Source organism: Haliotis rufescens, unplaced genomic scaffold (assembly GCF_023055435.1).
Source record: "Haliotis rufescens isolate VD_foot unplaced genomic scaffold, xgHalRufe1.0.p SCAF_13, whole genome shotgun sequence".
NCBI classification, from domain to species: Eukaryota; Metazoa; Mollusca; class Gastropoda; order Lepetellida; family Haliotidae; genus Haliotis; species Haliotis rufescens.
In genome coordinates, this window is record NW_025963813.1 from 3,126,871 (window position 1) to 3,146,391 (window position 19,521).

General features: G+C 39.1%; 1 protein-coding gene across 9 annotated transcripts in view; it reads right to left on the minus strand.

Annotated features, from left to right (window-relative positions):
• Positions 1-465: 465 nt before the first annotated feature.
• Positions 466-19,521, minus strand: part of LOC124116909 (myosin-11-like) — a 65,220-nt gene continuing 46,164 nt past the window's right edge. For 4 of the 9 annotated variants that reach the window (XM_046478516.2, XM_046478517.2, XM_046478514.2 and 1 more), the window contains 6 exons: positions 16,248-16,405; positions 15,390-15,555; positions 14,336-14,511; positions 13,323-13,487; positions 9,018-9,198; positions 466-6,791 (listed from right to left, as the gene is read on the minus strand). In XM_046478516.2, coding sequence (XP_046334472.2) covers positions 6,540-6,791; positions 9,018-9,198; positions 13,323-13,487; positions 14,336-14,511; positions 15,390-15,555; positions 16,248-16,405 — 1,098 coding nt within the window. In that variant the 3' untranslated portion in view covers positions 466-6,539. Of the gene's footprint in view, positions 6,792-7,701; positions 7,717-9,017; positions 9,218-13,322; positions 13,488-14,335; positions 14,512-15,389; positions 15,556-16,247; positions 16,406-19,521 lie in introns of all 9 variants that reach the window. The other 5 variants (XR_007220319.1, XR_007220318.1, XR_006858194.2 and 2 more) reach the window with 5 other exon arrangements.

Sequence of the window (19,521 nt, forward strand, 5' to 3'; positions counted from 1 at the left end):
CCGACCCGGGATAGAATAGGTCTTCAGCAACCAATGCTTGCCGTAAAAGGCGACTATGTTTGTCGTAAGAGGCGACTAACGGGGTCGGGTGGTCAGGCTCGCTGACTTGGTTGATGCATGTCATCGATCCCAATTGCGAGGATCGATGCTCATGCTATCAATCACTGGATTATCTGGTCTAGGCTCGATTATTTCCATACCGCCGTCATATAGCTGGAATATTGCTGAGTGGCATTAAACAACAAACAAACAAACCAACCAACCAACCAACCAACCAACAGTGCGACAGCACCACCCGGTCCTGTTAGCCGGCTCTTCCGACAATCATGCGTTGCTGAATTCCGGTACTCTAGGAAGATTAAAAAGCCAATTCTCAAGCAGTCAGATACTGGACCTGCAAACACTCTTCCTGTGAACGGCAGCTCCATATTTCTTCCTGACCAAACAAATACCACATACAAGAAGTAGATATTAAATAATGTTTAATGTCGTTAATCTGGTTACCCGCATACCACCCTAGGCAAGCTCCACACACTGATGTGACACTCGCCTCCACTGTGCTCTGTAATAAACAAGCACTGACACAGAGTTCCCCTTATTGGAAGACCAGGTACTTAACTTGAGCTCTCTTACTAAATTTATAAATACACATAAGACAACTTAATGAACATTATGTTGTCCATCGTATGTGGTGAGTGACAAACATGCACCAAAAACTCATTTGAATTGGAGATGTAGACTGGAGCAGTCTCCTTTTCATTATAATAAAAGGCACAGAATCAAAAGCTTGCAACAAAATATAATTTTTGTCTTAAGTTATGAAATAGTTTCAAAGAGGATTATTATGTATAGGGAACACTGACAAGAGATTTTTCTTTGAAATATCCTTTTTTTTTAAAATGATATAGCAGACAAGGATTGCTCACAGTCTAGGGTTGGTGAATCTTGATGGTTAAATTCAATAATGACATATGTAGGTCTTTGATGATGCATTTGCAAAACTGAGGAGCTTTATCAATGAATATATTCACTTCCAATCAAGTTTTTCCACTATTCTAAAAGAGATTTCGGTATCACATCAGTGAGTAGAGTCAATGGAACCTCTGCTGCAGTCGCATTTATCAGCCCCTTCCTGCATCTCCTGATGGAATGTACATAAAATGGAATGGTTTCTCGACTTGAATAGAAAACCCACTATGGCATTAAAACGGGAATAATGACTTAAAATATTCTACAAAATGTATGTTTAATATTGATGATTTTGTAAAAGGTACATATGGCAAATCACAAAACACAATTTGGAATGTACATAACACACCAGTCCCTGGTCAAATCTGTTTTTCTGGCTTGTAATACATGACATCTTCATGAAATACATGGAAAATTATCTGTTTCTAATTATACCTGGATTTACATTATGAATATGTTACTCAACTCTCCATTACGATACTGATACTATATGTACCGGGTACAAACATAACACAAGTAATCCATCTCTTTGAAAATGGCATTCCAGGAATATCGCTATGAAAAGTGGAGAAGTATATTTACATATTTACTAGGGCTGAAATGAATGACACAAGTAAAGCATCTGCCACTGAATGGATATTAGTAGTTAATATCAGTTTCTTAAATAAAACAGATAGAGCTTCACAAATTTATCTTTAATTTTATTTTTAACTTAAACAAACTTCCGGATAATTTGTTTAAACAAATCTATAAACTTTAAACATGGGTGGACGTAGAAGGTCGCAAATGAAACAGCGTGAACATTAATGAATTTTGAAGTAGGCCAATAAGAGGGGGAGGTAACTCTTGGAAGTGTCCTTCACAAAAAACCAAGTCTGTTAAAACAAATATGTCACATGGAAAGATAGATATTTTCAAAATTATATTTTGTTATTACTGATATTTCATCAACATGATTTTTAATGATACATATAATTTAACATAAAAAGGACAAATACGTATCCTTTGTGTGTTACATGCCAAACACTGTACCTGGAACATTGGGAATCATTACAGCACAAATGCATTATGTCACTTTGGGGGTGAACCAGGTCACAAACGATAAAAACTGACTGTCATCGCTGGCCTTAATAATCTGACAATCAAACAAAGAGCCTAATTTGATGAATGTGTCTTCAAAGCAGTTCAGTGTATAATTAACACACTATTCTAAAAATGATATCTGAATTTGCACTATTTATGACAAAACTGACATTAGATTTCATCAAACCCAGGGCAAAGACATATCAACAACACCAGATTGTACCAACGAGTCTGTGCGAGACTCCGTGCTCGTAGTCAGAAATGAAATGATGGAATATATGTTAAAACCAATGTAAGTATACGAGTAAAATACCAAACACACATATCACAGATCTGAGACAACATGTTATGACTCGAAATTTGAAAAATCATTCTTGCTTCACAGACAAGACCATCAGAGCATGAAAATCACTTAAAGTATTTACAATTTTGACTTAAGACTTAAGAACAGATAATCCTACTTCATTCTAAGGATTAAATTAAATTAAATTAAATTAAATGATGAAAAACATTGTGAGAAGAAAATTATGCTTCCTTCTACCATTTCCTCGTTTGCTTTTCTGTCAAATGTATGATTCAATAACTTCTTTCAAACCTGACAACCAAGTTTGGATGTTTGAATTTGTAAAACTAACAGAAACGTGGTCAGGCCAAAGCAGAAATCATGTTATCCTGGTGAGTCAGCCCCTGAGAACTATTATATTTAAGCCTGTATAATACTGAGAACTACAGTAATATTGCTAGGTCAGTCTGAGATGCTACTTTCCTTGCGACTATCCGACTAACAACTGGATCCTCTTAGAACGGAATAACAGAATAAATGCATAAAAAATATCCAAACACTGTCATATATTTATATAAACATACAAATTAAACCATACAGAACTCCGCATCAACAACAATAATAATACATGTGATCGTATTTCAATTATCTCTGTATAATATTGGGTATTTAATAACAGCTGAGCGAAACTGAGACATCTCTTCCCGTACCAATGGCATCCATATACATATCACTGACAGTCATCAACTGTCTCTAATTTCCACCAATCAGATAGATATAATTACACCTACTTTTCTCAGACACCATCTTCCAAATCAAGATGGGTGCTTAGCGCGCACCTGCTGTTCTGAGAAACCATCTGCCGAATTCAGATGGCAGCCTGGTGCGCACCTGCTCTTCTCAGACACCATCTGCCGAATTCAGATGGTTGCTTGGTGCGCACCTGCTGTTCTGAGAAACCATCTGCCGAATTCAGATGGGTGCTTAGCGTGCACCTGCTGTTCTGAGAAACCATCTGCCGAATTCAGATGGTTGCTTAGCGCGCACCTGCTGTTCTGAGACACCATCTGCCGAATTCAGATGGTTGCTTGGTGCGCACCTGCTGTTCTCAGACACCATCTGCCGAATTCAGATGGTTGCTTGGTGCGCACCTGCTGTTCTGAGAAACCATCTGCCGAATTCAGATGGGTGCTTAGCGTGCACCTGCTGTTCTCAGAAACCATCTGCCGAATTCAGATGGTTGCTTGGTGCGCACCTGCTGTTCTCAGAAACCATCTGCCGAATTCAGATGGGTGCTTGGTGCGCACCTGCTGTTCTCAGACACCATCTGCCGAATTCAGATGGGTGCTTAGCGCGCACCTGCTGTTCTGAGAAACCATCTGCCGAATTCAGATGGGTGCTTAGCACGCACCTGCTGTTCTGAGACACCATCTGCCGAATCAAGACAGGTAACGGATGCACTTGTCTTTTTGTCAGACAACTTACGTTTCAGCCTTTGTCAGGTATTAAACGAAATGCAATCACACATGAACAAACTTGTTTACATTTTTGGTTTATCTTTGTTGTTAGGTACTGAACATTTGATATTCTGGGGATGGCAGGGCTGTGAATATTTTTAAAAAACTTAATTTGTTCCACAAAAAATACAATCATCCAACAAAACTATGAGGTTCCCTGCCTCTTCCCCAATTTATAAGTTGTTGAAACCTTATTGATCACGGAACAGATATGAAGTGATTTTGGAACAATAAGCTGAAATTAATATAATAGAAAGAAGCTTGTTTTCTGGTCTTGTTGACCAGAGGTGTATGTAAATTGTCACCCACATCGAAATACAAAGGTGCTGTTCAGTGTCATTTATTTACAACCTGCTCTCAATATTGGACATCCTGTCACATCTCTTGAAAACATTCTAGAAAAGTGTAAATCTAACATTGCATAAATGGACGGATTAGTTTCCAGAATATTTTCTGAACATGTGACAATTATGAGAGCAGGAACATTCTTCTCCAAATAACAGTGACTTGACATGAAACTAGGCACAACAAAACAATATAAATAAACTGTTCAGGATACATGAAGCAACAACATGATGCCAAATTTGTCCCAATAAGCACCTGGGCATTCTCTTGTTGCATTCTGCAATTATTTTACTTGAATCAAAATCCCCTCAATAGGAAGATAAAAACATGTTACTGGTCAAGGACGTTGAAATTTCCATGAACCCTACCATTGCCAACAAACAATTCGCTGATCCCTGTCCAATTACTATAATTTCTCTATTTCAAGCTCCTTACAGCAAAATGGCATCCCATAATGTATATTAGCATTGACTTTAGATGTAAGTGATGCACGGGCCTTAACATAAATACTATGTCGTCTGGCAATATGGCAGCAAACAGACATTGGCATCTCAATCTGTTAGTACATCAAACCAGACGCCCTGAGATAAGCCACAAGTAACAGTGTAAAATCTGATTGGATTGTGTGAGTGTCCATCATGATGATGTCATGACATGGATCCTTCTCAAGTCTAAAGGCAATTTTGAATGATCTCATGGTTTTATTAGCAACACTTCATGCAGGGACGCCATTAAAGTATCACATTCAAAATTAAAACAAGAACAAGGGTAGGAAATTCATTAATCCAATCTTCTGGAGTACACTTGTGAAGAATGAATCCCGACACCCCTAATTGCAGCCATAAGACAACACCAGGAATGGGCATCACACACGTGGAGAACCAAACTCAGTATTTAGCTGACATTTCATTGCTGCAACAACGGGGCCACCCAAAGGCACTTATTGGATCGAACATGGCATGACCAAGTCTAATGACCAATGGAACAGACAAGGTTCTCTTGCACGTCTGAAACATCAGTCAGGTATATACACAACAGTATTGGACGGTTTTCTCTGTACAGGAAACAGAATAATAGTTGTCACGTTATTATGTGGGACTGACACAAACACATTGATAATGATTTCATAAACTATTCGAAACCATTGAAGGCGTTGTACAGGGAGTGCCAAGCATGCCACACATACATGCATTCCACGGTTAAAACAAAGATGGCAAGGTGTTATAACAAGTATATCGCTATATACAATTTGAGTAGCATTAAGAATTTAAGAAACTTTCCAACCCAATAACTATGGTTAAATATGGGGGCCCACTGTTTGATATGTGTGATATTCAAACAGAGAAATAGAAATATCAAGACTGTTTACCTGATTTACAGAATAAGATATAATACACACTGGTCGTTTTAAAAACGTGACATAACAGGAATGATGAATGACACCTCAGTACACTAGAATATAGCAATAACTGATTGAATAAAAACAACATGAAATTGACTTCGTACCATTTAACAAAGTAGATATATAAAAATATATTTTTTGTCATAAAGTACTGCTTTTACGGGACTGATAACATCGTTGTTGCTATATGTCTTCCATTTCATTCCATAAGAGCAACCTCATCATGAGGTAAGTAACACATAAAATTAACGCTTTTACAATGTATCTCACATACTAGAGGAACTGGTATTCAATATGGTGAAACATTGGTGTGGTTTAATTAGGGATGACATCACAACATGGTTTATGAAGTAAATGAAACCACAACAATCTGATCATGTTAGAAATGGTATAGCACATGGTAAGACCATCACACACCTTACATCATATTTACAAAGTATCTTACAGTAGGTTCCAGTCATATTTCTGGACTTGGAGGTAAAGGCAGATCAACAGAAGATGTTCAGCCCACAGTGCCAAATAGTTCATGTGCGATTGTAACCGTTAAGTCATTGCAGGTCAAAATTCTAATGTATATGACACTGAAAAGGTCATAACTATCACCTGGATATTGTTGAATCAAGATCACAATCTTCACCTTGACATTGTTTAATCAAGGTCACAACCTTCACTTGAAATTGTTTAATCAAGGTCACAACCTTCACCTTGACATTGTTTAATCAAGGTCACAACCTTCACTTGAAATTGTTTAATCAAGGTCACAACCTTCACCTTGACATTGTTTAATCAAGGTCACAACCTTCACCTTCATTTTGTTTTATCAAGGCCACAATCTTCACTTGAAATTGTTTAATCAAGGTCACAACCTTCACCCTGGCATTGTTTAATCAAGGTCACAACCTTCACCTCCACATTGACATTGTATCTCAAGGTCACAGTATTACGCTTCATACTCCTGTTCACCCTCAAATGACTTTTCACTTTCATTGTCCTGCCCGGAGTACAGATTGAACACTCCACCAGGATAGGCTCTGTTAAGATAGCCATTAATATGTGAGGAGGAACTTCGCATCGTCAACATGGCATCCGACAGGTGGTCCTGGTCCCAGCTGGAGTTTATGCTGTTTCCGATTCCACTTGTTCCCCTTGTGAAACTCCCTGCATGCTCATCCGTAGGGTAAGCCCGTGCAACCTATGGGGAGATAACTCAGATTAAATCTAGTTCAATGCAGGGTTAATTACACTGCATGATATTGTAGTCATGATATGCATTCAAACAAATAAGAACAAATTGCAAGAAATTTTACATACATTGCAAATTAAGATACATAGTTTCCTAACAGTATCTGCGTTGTTGGAAAAATGCCTTGTCACTTGACTATTAGCATAAAACTATCAACTTTTTAAATACAATTTCAAAATGACTTTATCATAATTCACCTCAGAAACAGTACATATTTTTATATGATGAATTTGAGTGTTTGTTTCTTCACTTGAACCATTTCGATATCTGTGAATGAAGTATTAAACTGTATCAATAGGAAGATCAGCTTAAAGAAGTAGCTGCCAACATGTGCTTGACATTGAGTGTACAGAAGTGAGCATTATCGGTGTGGGAGCTCTGAGGTATATTACTGCCCTCAAGGTTCAACAGGCACTAGTGTTACAGCACCTTTTAAACCAACACTGAGAAATTACAGCAGTAACAGATACATACGATTTGTAACACATATACAAAAAGACAAAGAAGAGGCGTGTTACTGTGGAAGATGGAAGTGGGACATATGAATCCTACTGTTGTGGAAAGATGGCTGAAAGAACTCCCAAAAAGACTTTGTGAAATAATTACATTGTGCACTTATCCAAGAAGTCAAAATCTAGCAGGCACTTCATGTGCAAATTTCCCCATTGATATAAGGGTGAGGCCATAAGCACAATAATGATTCAGAAATATTTCTGCTTGCCATGAGAACGATGAGGAAGATTGTGATTTGTTTAAATTTACTTTGTTTTACTGATGTGTACAGTGAAGAAAAAATAAATAAATGATGTCCTGAATTGACAGAGGTGGATAAAGAGATGGACAATGGGCAGTTACAAACCTGACAGCTGCACTACTGCATGCATGAAACAAGTAGAAACCCTCAACAATCTATCAAAGCCAAACCAAAATGGATACACTCACTCTACCCCGTAAATAAATCAAATAAATAGATGAATTGTTTTATGCCGCTTTCAGCAATATTCCAGCAATATCACGGCAGAGGACACCAGAAATGGGCTTCACACATTGTACCCATGTGGGGAATCAAACCCGGGTCTTCAGCGTGACGAGCAAACACTTTAACCACAAGGCTACCCAACCGCCCTGGAATATAATATAATATAATAATATAATAAAATGCAGATATCACTGGATAAATAAACTTACAAAAAATAGATATATAAATAATATGATAATCGAATCAATAGAAATTGATGACTTTAACAATAAAGTAACAAATTTATCAAATGAATCAAATATCGTAATATCAATGGTGTAAAATTGGGTGCAAAACGTGCAATAACAGTGCATTGTCACTCCTTCGTGCTTCTTCATTCAAAACAAATGCATTTGATTAGTGGAACTTGAACACACTTGAAACAGTTAATTAACTTTGTTGCACTCATTCTCACTATTCAGTAATTCAGGTATCCATGGTAACCATGGTAACGGGGGAATATCCGTCCATAATATGTGTAGTCAATATCATCATATTCCTAAAACACAGACATGTCAAGTTAGTCCAGCGTTCTTCGCGATATGCTTCTGAGACAAGAATTCCTGCATCAAACCTTCCATCTGAGGTACATATCATGTATAAAGGGTGTTGTTACATTTCACTGAACATTGATCTTTGTCCTGAAGGCAAGAAGAAGGTTCTCATTTCAAATGTATATTTGTTTCAGTTACTGAGGTATTGCTAACAATCACAACTGCATTATTACCATTCAATGTTTGAGTTTGATATTTTTTTTACCAAGGACATTTTTTAGCTTGGTTTATAGATTTTTTGTTTTCAAAACCAAATTTTTATATCTTAGGGTAAAACAATACATTCACATCTGTTGGGAAGACATAAATATTGTTTTTAAATTTGACTTTCATTACTCATTATTGGTCAGTGGATCAGTGAATCAAAAATAAAACAACTGCCCGAGGTCGGCCTATAAACGTTAACATACAAACGCAACCAAAACATGTTCGCTACATCGGCGACTGCCAAAAGCTAGAAAACTATCCTCTTTGCCATTGACTCAAGTAAAATCAACTACATTTATTTTATAACCATCAACATGCCTGGTGATATTAACTGTTTTCTAACATATTTTCATTAAAATATCTTTTATACATTTCCCATTATATATATGAACTCACATCTCGATCCTTGCCGAGGCGCAGATCTTTGACAAGCCTATCTAAACTGTGTTTCTGCTGAGAAAGAGTGTCGACATGGTCCTGTAGTCTCGAGGTCTCCTCCTCTAAGAATTTGGTACGCACTTGTAACATGGAGAGGGAGCGAGTTCGATCGCGGACTGTCTCTTCCACCTCCGTCATCCTGTAAATAGTCAAGTGACCTGCATGTGACAGTAAGGATCTGTCCTTCATAACATGCATAAAGGGAAGTAACTCTCACATCTGTAGTGAAGGGAAATAACTCTGCTGCATGTGATTGTAAATTATTTAAAAAAAATTAAAACAGATTTTGTAAATATCCTTGAAGATTCTTGTGTAATGAATATTGCCTTCAAACGAATCAAACTTCAAAAAGTCCTATGCACAGGTTATTTGTTTCTCTTTGCGGAAAATGTGTGACTGTGTGGTTGCTAATGAATCACGTCTGTTAGAAAACACATCAAGATCTTTCCATGATTTAAAATATTAAGAGTATTTTCCCCAAATTTAATGAATAGGAAACAAAACAATATAACTTCGCTAAAATGATGTAACATTATATGAGCAACTATCTTTCAAATTACAGGAATAAGGTCATATGTATTGTTTTACTAATAAAATAATGTATTTCGAAAGAGCTCATTGATATTGAAGTAATTTCAGAGTGTTGGACATGTTAATTTGAATGTTGAACATTTCTTTTTCAATGAAAATCTTTTGGAAGGAAACAGAACTACAAACATGTGCGGATACGAAGTCAATAACTTTTAATTAAACACATAGTATCTTAATATTTTAGTCAAAAACATGGAGACTTTAATGAATAAAAATGGTCTGGCCTTAAAATGTAAGCAAACACTGTACGTGTGATTTTATTATAAAAAACTCCTCAAAACAGTTGAAGAGCACCCACAATTGGAAGGCTGTATTGCAATACACACCAGCCTTGACAGATTAACTGTTGTCATATGAAAAAGATGGATGTTCGTTAACTTCTTTTGTGCAGCATATTTCTAATATTTAAGGTGAAGTTGAGTTTCTTATTCACAGCTATGAAACATATCTTATAAACAACAAAGCACTCTACAATACACCCATCACCATCTAAAGGCAACATAACACTGGCGGAGAGAGTCTCCGTCATGAACAACAGCAAATATACTGGCTCATAACACGTCACAAAAATAATTTGAAACTAAATCATCAACTGCTGTTATGTTTTGATGAAAACATCTACTGTTAGAAAAAGTGAAGGATTGAGTGAATGGGGTTTTGTTCTGTATTCAGCCTGTGATGTGTCTGGTCTGGACAGAGGGATAGGGTGAGAACGGCCAGTGTAAGGGTCTGGTATATGGGAGTGATTATGGGATTTATATATCTGTACATACGTAATACATATATCAAAAGTTGGAAATGCATTATTGATGCAATAAGTGAGTTTTGTTTCCCAATTATATCACGGAGTGTCGGAATAATGTGTGAGGAAAGCCTAAAGTGATGTAGGTCACCCGCTCTTTGGTGAAACCCACGAGCACGGGTATGGTGCTGACAAACCTAGACACAGAATAGGGGCAAACTGGGATTCGAACCCATGATCATAAGTCTCCAGTGTGCCCAAAGGATGCAACACTGCAGCACCTTGACAACTTGGCCACCTGTGCCACCCTCAGGCAATAGGCCACAACACTGTTACGAAGTACAGGTTTTATTCTCCTGAATGGGTTGGGAGTGTAGGTAAGAAAGCGTACACAGCCTGGTATAATGTATATATCTGTGGAGCTGTACAAAATATATCTCAGTAGTAAAGTCACCATGGACATTTGGAGTAGAATCAGCAACAAAGTTTTCAAAAAACAAATGAATAAAAATGTGCTCAATGTGCAGTTTAAATTTAAAAATCTTCAAAATGAGGCTAGGTTTCATACAGGCTTAGTTCTCAGAAAGAGGAATGTTTGAAAAAGAGAGTGCGTTTCCCAAATAGGCTGTGTTTCAAAATGAAACTTAGTTTCATTCTTGAGGGGATAAACTTTACAGAGTGAGCTTGATTTCGATTAGTTGATTAAATAATTGAAATAAATAGTTCTCATTAACAATCAGTTACAAACAACTGCTACCACTACTACATTAAACACCTGGGCCTACTGTAAGAGTGACCTCGGCCTCGGTTGAAGATTCACAACAAACCACTCAGCGCATACAACACTCGTGTTTAGGTTTTATCTAATTGCTTTTATTTGTTTCCAATCTTCAATTTGTTTGTAAATGCAGAAAGAATCTATTGATTCTTATTTGAAAAGTCCATATTTTCCTTAAAAAACACAAACATAATACATTTTGTAAATAATGGAGAGCTTTTCACATAATAACCAGGGATTATTTTCTGATATGATGACGAAAATAACAATTATTGCAAAAACAAAGTGATTTTGGTTTCAGGCTCACAAAATAGTAAATTATGCATAACAACAAATACAAACAATTCTCAGCGTTAGGTGCTCGACAGACACACATGACAACACAGTGAAAGCATGCAGGAAGCCAGAACGGAAGAAAAATCAGAAAGTTTCACATACCTTAAACAAAATGGCATTTGAGTCGGAGTAGGCGAGAAAGAAGAGTTACCAGATGAACAAATGGTGGAGAGAGTAAACAATGATGATCTCTGTGATGAACATCTACAAATACGCTACAGCTTGACGATACGTCTACAATGACTACTGATATACTACCTCCCAGCTTGTTTGCTAACTGACTTGGGATTGCTGCTATTAAAATAATTCAAAACATTGAGAAAAAGCAATTTTCTTTCTGCACAACAGTAACTACATCATCAATACTCCCGAGTTTGTTAACAATACGTTCCTCCATCACCCTTGAACACATATGGTGACTATGCATTCTTGTATTGACCGTGTCAATTTCTAGTGAGCTTTTTAAATTATGAAATGAGGCCCTCTATACAGACGTCATGAACATCAAATGAGAGTGAGTGAGTGAGTGAGTGTGGTTTTACACCGCTTTTAGCAATATTCCAGCAATATCACGTCGGGGGACTCCAGAAATGGGCTTCGCACATTGTACCCATGTCGGGAATTGAACCCGGGTCTTTGACGTGACGAGTGAATGCTAAAATTACCGGGCTACCCGACTGCTCCACATCAATGCGAGCTGCTCTGGGCACGAACTGTGTTCAAACCGTACAACTGCCAAACATAGAGGCAGTGCACTGAGCAGGCGGCTGACAGGCTATCGCACATGTTGCACACGACTGCCGTGTGTTTGATGTAATTGGGTCTGAGGTAGGGCTGGGATGGATAACTCGGGTTCTCGGGTCGGGTGGGTACTGACTATGTACGCATTTTTTCTAACGAGTATATGTTTGAATAAAGATAAAACTTCAGTCAACTTCAGCGTATGCATGACCAGATTTTTTTAATATGTGTATTGAATTATGTTTTTCCAGGGCCTATCTCTTGAAAACTACCGTAGGTCCCCGGGTCGGGTTGGGTAATAGAGGGGTGGGTACCCGGGTAATGAATTTGGACTTGTCCCAGCCCTTGTGTGAGGACTCCCTGGAACCAGGTCGTGTCATTGGTTAAAAATAATCTGGAGGAACCTTGTGAACACAATCCCGTGAAGATTTGACGATGCAGTTATTTTGGCAATATACTGTTAACAGCTGGGACAAAGAGAGAAGTCTGTTTGAATAATAATATAACTTGGCATAAATACATTTATACAACAAAGTGTTTCACAATGATAATACTTTCAAATGGCAGATACAGAGGTCACTTTTCAGAAAGATTCCCAAGACACAAGTCAAAGAACATGGCTACAGTACAAGCAGGTTGCAAAATGCTCGATCAGTACATAACTTGGACACAGAACAACATCGGACATTTACATCATTGCAGCCGTAAGCTCTTAAAGGATGAGTGAGTGAGTTGGGTTTAGTGCCACTTTAAAAAGTATTCCAGTTATATCAAAGGTTGAGAAAAAATTTGATCTGAATTTATTAATTTTTAAACACATTGACCTGCATTTTTCACAAAAACATTATGCTAAATGTATCGGCAGACCTTTACAAAACTAAAGCATGAGGATTAACATATCAATGATGTTATGGTGATGGGGGAATGAAAAACATGGCTGACTATGTCGTACCAAGGCTAAGAAAGGGACCAATATTAACCTCCATAGAGATTCTATCAGTTACAGGAAGAGCAATTACAGCCTAACGTTATCCTACAAGAGCACTTCTGGCTGTCAACAGGTCGTAATACTTACTGAGTGATGAGGTTGCGCTTCTCCTGCAGCAACTGTTTATAATTGATGTCCATCTTTTCCTTCCATTCCAGCTCTTTTCGTAATGTTGCTCGTGTTAGTCGTAGATCTTCATCCATTCGGGTCATCTGATCATTCATTCGTGTTTTTTCGTGGGAATAGAATTCTCTGAAACAAAAAGTTACTCCATGCCAGACCCATATTCCTCCATACTTCAGATCCCACTCTCCTGCACCATGGACAATCAAGAGTAATTTCCTTGTCCAGTAAGTAAGCTTGTCAATGTCACATAAAGCCACTGTCAGCAGGATTCCAGATACATCATTGTCGCATGTAAATAATACAGTTTGGACCAGACAAACCTGTGACTCAAAGCATGATCTATGATCCACACCATCAGGCTATGATAACACATACAGAATCAAGTCAGATTGTTTGTTTGTTTGTTTGTTTTCTAATGCCCCACTCAGCAATATTCCAGCTGCATTACAGTAACCTGTAAATAACTGAATCTGGATCAGAAAATCCAGGGATTGACATCATGAACATCAATCCAGGCAGTTGGGTTATGATGACAAGCAATCACAGAAGTCAGCCAGTCCGTCCACCGATCCATTCAGACACCTCTTACAACAAGCATAGATTGCTGGGGAACTTTATTCTTGTCCGGAATCTCTACATCTCAGGTCAAAGATACTATCATTACAAGGAGGTCCTAAAGCATTGGTGTGGAGCTAACAGACCAAGGACAATCGTCTGGGTAAATCAAGGATTAGAACCCAGTCCCAGCACATCCTGTAAGGAAGGGGAAGTAACTCTGCACCTATTCTAACATGAAATCCCCCTGGGTCATCCATGCAACTTGGCATTCAGGACAAGCTTGAGGTGCTGCTTGGAGATCTGCCCGAACATGGAATCCCCTACCTATCAACTCCATAACTAGCTTTCTACCAGTTTGATGAAATTGACAATTGAAGACCAATTTCAGTGTTAGAAAGTCAGCAGACAAGATTTACCTTGCTTTAAGCAACTTCTCTTTTGTTCTCAACTTGCGATCTTCGTAGCGTTTCTCTGCATGTCCTCGCTTCTCATTGGTGGAGAGCAGTTCATACTGAAGTTCCTTCACTTCCTTTTGCAGTCGGGTTATTTGTTCAAGCAGTGTCTTCTTGCCGACCTCTGACATTTGGTGGTGCTGTTGTTCAAGGTCATGATTATCAGAACAAGGTCATATAATTTATAATAGGGGTGGGTGGGTCAGAGGTAATCAGGGGAGGGTCACAAAGATCTCAGTCTTGAGGGGTAGGTCATGAAATATAATACACATATTTGGGGAGGGTCATGAAAACATGAACATTTGAAGTATACTACTCAAAACTAGTTAAGGAACACCCACAATTGGAAGGCTTTGAGTTGCAATATCCACCAGCCAAGATGGATTAACTGTAGTCATCTGAAAATATTGGGTGCTCTTTAACTTTATTTGAGCAGTATATAACATAAAGTACTTTTGCATTTTGGCATCCCCGGGGGGTCAAGACAAAATTGAACATGTGGAGGGTCATCCAAAAATATGACAGGCATTAGCGGAGGTTAATTATTTTCAGTAAATTATTGCATCAAAAAACTCTTACCCAACACCACCTGTAATAGGTGAGGGGAGGTGAAGTGGGGTTTAAAGTCGCGTTCAAGATTATTCCACTTGTCCAGACTAATGCTGATTTTATAGTGCTAGCCCAACTGAGATACCATGCCGCAGTTTAACATGAATACCCCACTCAGACACAGTACACTGACTCCAAGCCCACCAGTCCTTGTTTAAGGCCCTTAATGCCGACCACCAGCCAGGGTAACAACAAGTACCATCTCTTAATGTCTTGTTGTATGATGCAGCCGGGGATCAAACCCCGGACCTTCCGCTCTCTGGGCAGATGCTCTCCCACTAGGCCACGGAGGCAGTCCCAACTGTCATAAACCACCAGTCCCTAATTTTGGAAATTCTGCAGTGAAATACATCTGAAATTGACTGCTTATTACTGTGACAATAGCTACAAGTTGTATTAAGGAGTCTACCATGTCATACGCTGTGTCACTCCGGTCCTGAAGCTCTTCCACTTGAGACTCAAGGTCAATCATACTGTGCTGCAGAGATCTGTTCTCTTCTACCAGCTTCGTCTCTCGCTGTTTCAAGATTGCCACCTGGTGCTTCAGCTCCGCCACTGTCTGGTCCAGCAGGGTCCTGAAAGAAACAACAGGTGCTGGTTTGTTGTTCAAAGCCATGCTCAGCAATATTCCAGCTACATATGACCTGCAAATAATCGGATCTGGACCAAACAAGTCACCAAGCCTGACACCCAATCCATTTAGTCGCCTCCTATGACAAGCATAGATTGCTGGGGACCTATATTCTTACCCACAGGTGCTTGTGAGGTGAGGTGAAATGGGGTTGAATGTTGCATTCAAGATTATTGCACGTGAATGCACATGTGTGTGTGTGTGTGTGTGTGTGTGTGTGTGTGTGTGTGTGTGTGTGTATGTGTGGCTGCTTTAACTGGTCCAGACTAATGCTGATTAAAAAAGACCACTTTATTCATGATGTTCTTTGGATGAAATCGTTCTACTTTTGTTTCCATTTTTGATAAAATTTATTGTTAAAATGTCTTCAACTGATACAACCTAAGAACAGACCACGAATAGACACTTGGGTCCTCAGAGGTTCTTTGCCACATGTCAGCATTACATTTTTCGCCAGTCTGATTTTGGTTGCTAAAAAGGTAATCTGTCCCTTCTAATCTATTCCTGAATCCTCAGCTGTGTTTATATAAGAGTTATTAGATTTCCATAATCTTCATTCCAAGAAGATTCTACACAAACACAACCTGTCAGCTTTTCTGATACAAGAATAATTAGATTTTCACATTCTCAACCGACCTCTGTAGCTTTTCCCCTTCCAGCTGGTTGCGGAGGCTGACGATGTGATCACTCTTGTCCTGCATGTCCTGCTTGGTGGACTCAGCCTGGAGGAGGTTCTGTTCTGTGCTGTGCATCTTCACCGACACATCCTGCAGCTCCCTCTGGAGCTTCTCCGCCTGCAACGTGGAGCCGCACTTAGACAGGAGCCAAGGACACATTACAGGAGCCAAGGACACATTACAGTGGCTACATGGAGACAGGAGTTGAGAATACATTACAGGAGCCAAGGACACATTACAGGAGCCAAGGACACATTACAAGAGCCAAGGACACATTACAGTGGCTACATGGAGACAGGAGTTGAGGATACATTACAGGAAGTAAAACAGAAGGTAGATCTACTTCTAGAACCAGAGTGAGGACAGAGGAAGACGTGTTGATAGATACATGAAGTTGAAGATACTTCTGGAAGTAAACAGAGGGTAGATCTACTTCTAGAACCAGAGTGAAGACAGAGGAAGACGTGTTGATAGATACATGGGAGTTGAAGATGAAGATACTTATGGAAGTAAACAGAGGGTAGATCTACTTCTAGAACCAGAGTGAAGACAGAGGAAGACGTGTTGATAGATACATGGAGTTGAAGATACTTCTGGAAGTAAACAGAGGCTAGATCGACTTCTAGAACCAGAGTGAGGACAGAGGAAGACGTGTTGATAGATACATGAAGTTGAAGATACTTCTGGAAGTAAACAGAGGGTAGATCGACTTCTAGAACCACAGAGTGAGGACAGAGGAAGATGTGTTGATAGATACATGGAGTTGAAGATACTTCTGGAAGTAAACAGAGGGTAGATCGACTTCTAGAACCAGAGTGAGGACAGAGGAAGACGTGTTGATAGATACATGAAGTTGAAGATACTTCTGGAAGTAAACAGAGGGTAGATCGACTTCTAGAACCACAGAGTGAGGACAGAGGAAGACGTGTTGATAGATACATGGAGTTGAAGATACTTCTGGAAGTAAACAGAGGGTACATCTACTTCTAGAACCACAGAGTGAGGACAGAGGAAGACGTGTTGATAGATACATGAAGTTGAAGATACTTCTGGAAGTAAACAGAGGGTAGATCGACTTCTAGAACCAGAGTGAGAACAGAGGAAGACGTGTTGGTAGACAAAGAGACAAATTTAGTTTTCAGAGTAGCGGAACAAAGTGGCACATGGGAGGTGGGGGTGGTGTCCTGGGTGGGTGGTGTCCTGGTTTGGTGGCTGGGAGGATGATGATGAATAGATGATGTCTGGGTGTAATGGTGGGTCCAAGCTTAGGTAAGATGGTGGTAAGGTAAGTCGATAATATCTGGATAGATGGGTGGATGGAGGGCACACAGAGTAGAATAGAAAGGATTAAAGGAAAGGCAGTGAGAGGAGTATTAGTGATGTAAAGCCTGGCAGAAGAGTGTGAAGACAGGAGTTGAACTAGAGCTACAGTGCACTGCAGAGATTTATTCACAAACTTATAAACTGGGAGCATTCAACATAAGCTTGTTATCACTACCTCTTTAACATGTGATGATCACAGAAGTAACAGGTCAGTGCCCCCAAAGCAACAGCCCACAACAGGGACAGTGAGTAAATTAAGTTCATAAACTAGTCCTACTTCAGTTATATCTTAGCACTGCTAAGGGACACACAATTCTTGGTCTGCTACAAGTTGCTGCACCTGAGACAATAGACCACACATGCCCTGATGGGTATGTCACTAACAGACCACAGATCATATTTCACACAAAATAGTGGATGTTGACAGCTAAGGGACAGAGGTTCTAGCTCATGCCTTTGACCAGCGGACCATTTATGGCCATCCCAGGATAGACATTTTTCTCTCAAAATGAATGACTAAACAGAGAAGAGTGAGTGAGTGAGTATGGTTTTACGCCACTTTTAGCAATATTCCAGAAATATCACGGCTGGGGACACCAGAAATAGGCTTCACACATTATGCCCATGTCGGGAATGGAACACGGGTCTTCGGCGTGACAAGCGAATGTTTTAACCACTAGGCAACCCGACACCCCTAAACAGTGAAGATATATGAACAAATAAAAGGAAAAAACGTTGTATGCAATTATATATACAAACTACATTATTAGTTGTGTAATTTAAGGATTGACAGAAAGAAAAGATAAGCTCAGTTGTGGACATGGTGTTAAAAAAGATGATCATTCTGATAAAAAAATAATACCCTCTGAGATTTAAAAAGTAACAGCACATCATCAATGAAACTGCACTGTATTTACACATTCCTAATAAAGTTTAACCGACAATGATACAGTGAGTGGGTTTCAACACTACTTTCATGGAGCAGACAGACCAACGATCACGACAAATCTTGGAGTCAAACCCACAACCAGCAGATCCTTTCATCTGGGGGCGGTCGGGTAGTCTAGTGATTAAAGCGTTTGCTCGTCACGCCGAAGGCCCAGGTTTGAGTCCCCACATGGGTACAATATGTGAAGCCCATTTCTGGTGTCCCCCGCTGTGATATTGCTGGAATATTACTAAAAGCGGCGTAAAACCGTACTCACTCACTCACTCCTTTCATCTGAGGCACCAATGGCTACCTAATATTACAACTGTCTGTGAAGCTGAAAGTTTCTTTCAGTCTAGTCAACTTACCATTTGACAGCCCTTGTATGAAGTACCAGTAATGCCACTTTGAACAGTATTTCAGTTATATATCTGCGTTTCAGCTTGATGTGGGAGGAATGACCGAAGTGACGCAGGTCTCAGACATTTACCACTTTGGTGAAACCTAAGAGTATGAGCATGGTGCTGACAAACCAATACATATAATCAGGGCAATGGGGGATTCAAAAACCTGATCGTTGGTTTGTGGCATGCCTTAAAGCACACAACACAGCACAGTAAATTGTGGCATTTTAGACGACTGGGCCACCAGTGTCCCCTAAAAGAAGGACAAAATCTACATGACAGATTACCGGTAACTATAGTAATAGGAAGGAAACAGATATAACTGGTCAGCAAAACATTCTATCCTTGCTTAAATTATGGTCACCAAACTGGTGGACTGAGTGTATTTAAAAAACAATACATGTACAAGCATCATATATATTTCACAGCATATATTAGTTGTTTTATTTGACAGATTGAGAGAAAAAATACTGGAAATTATGTTCCTTGTTTCGATGTGTTTATAAAAGCATTAAAGATTTGATATGCATGATATGCAGTCTTTATCTCACTTTAAAACACAAATCAAAGCTGTTGTC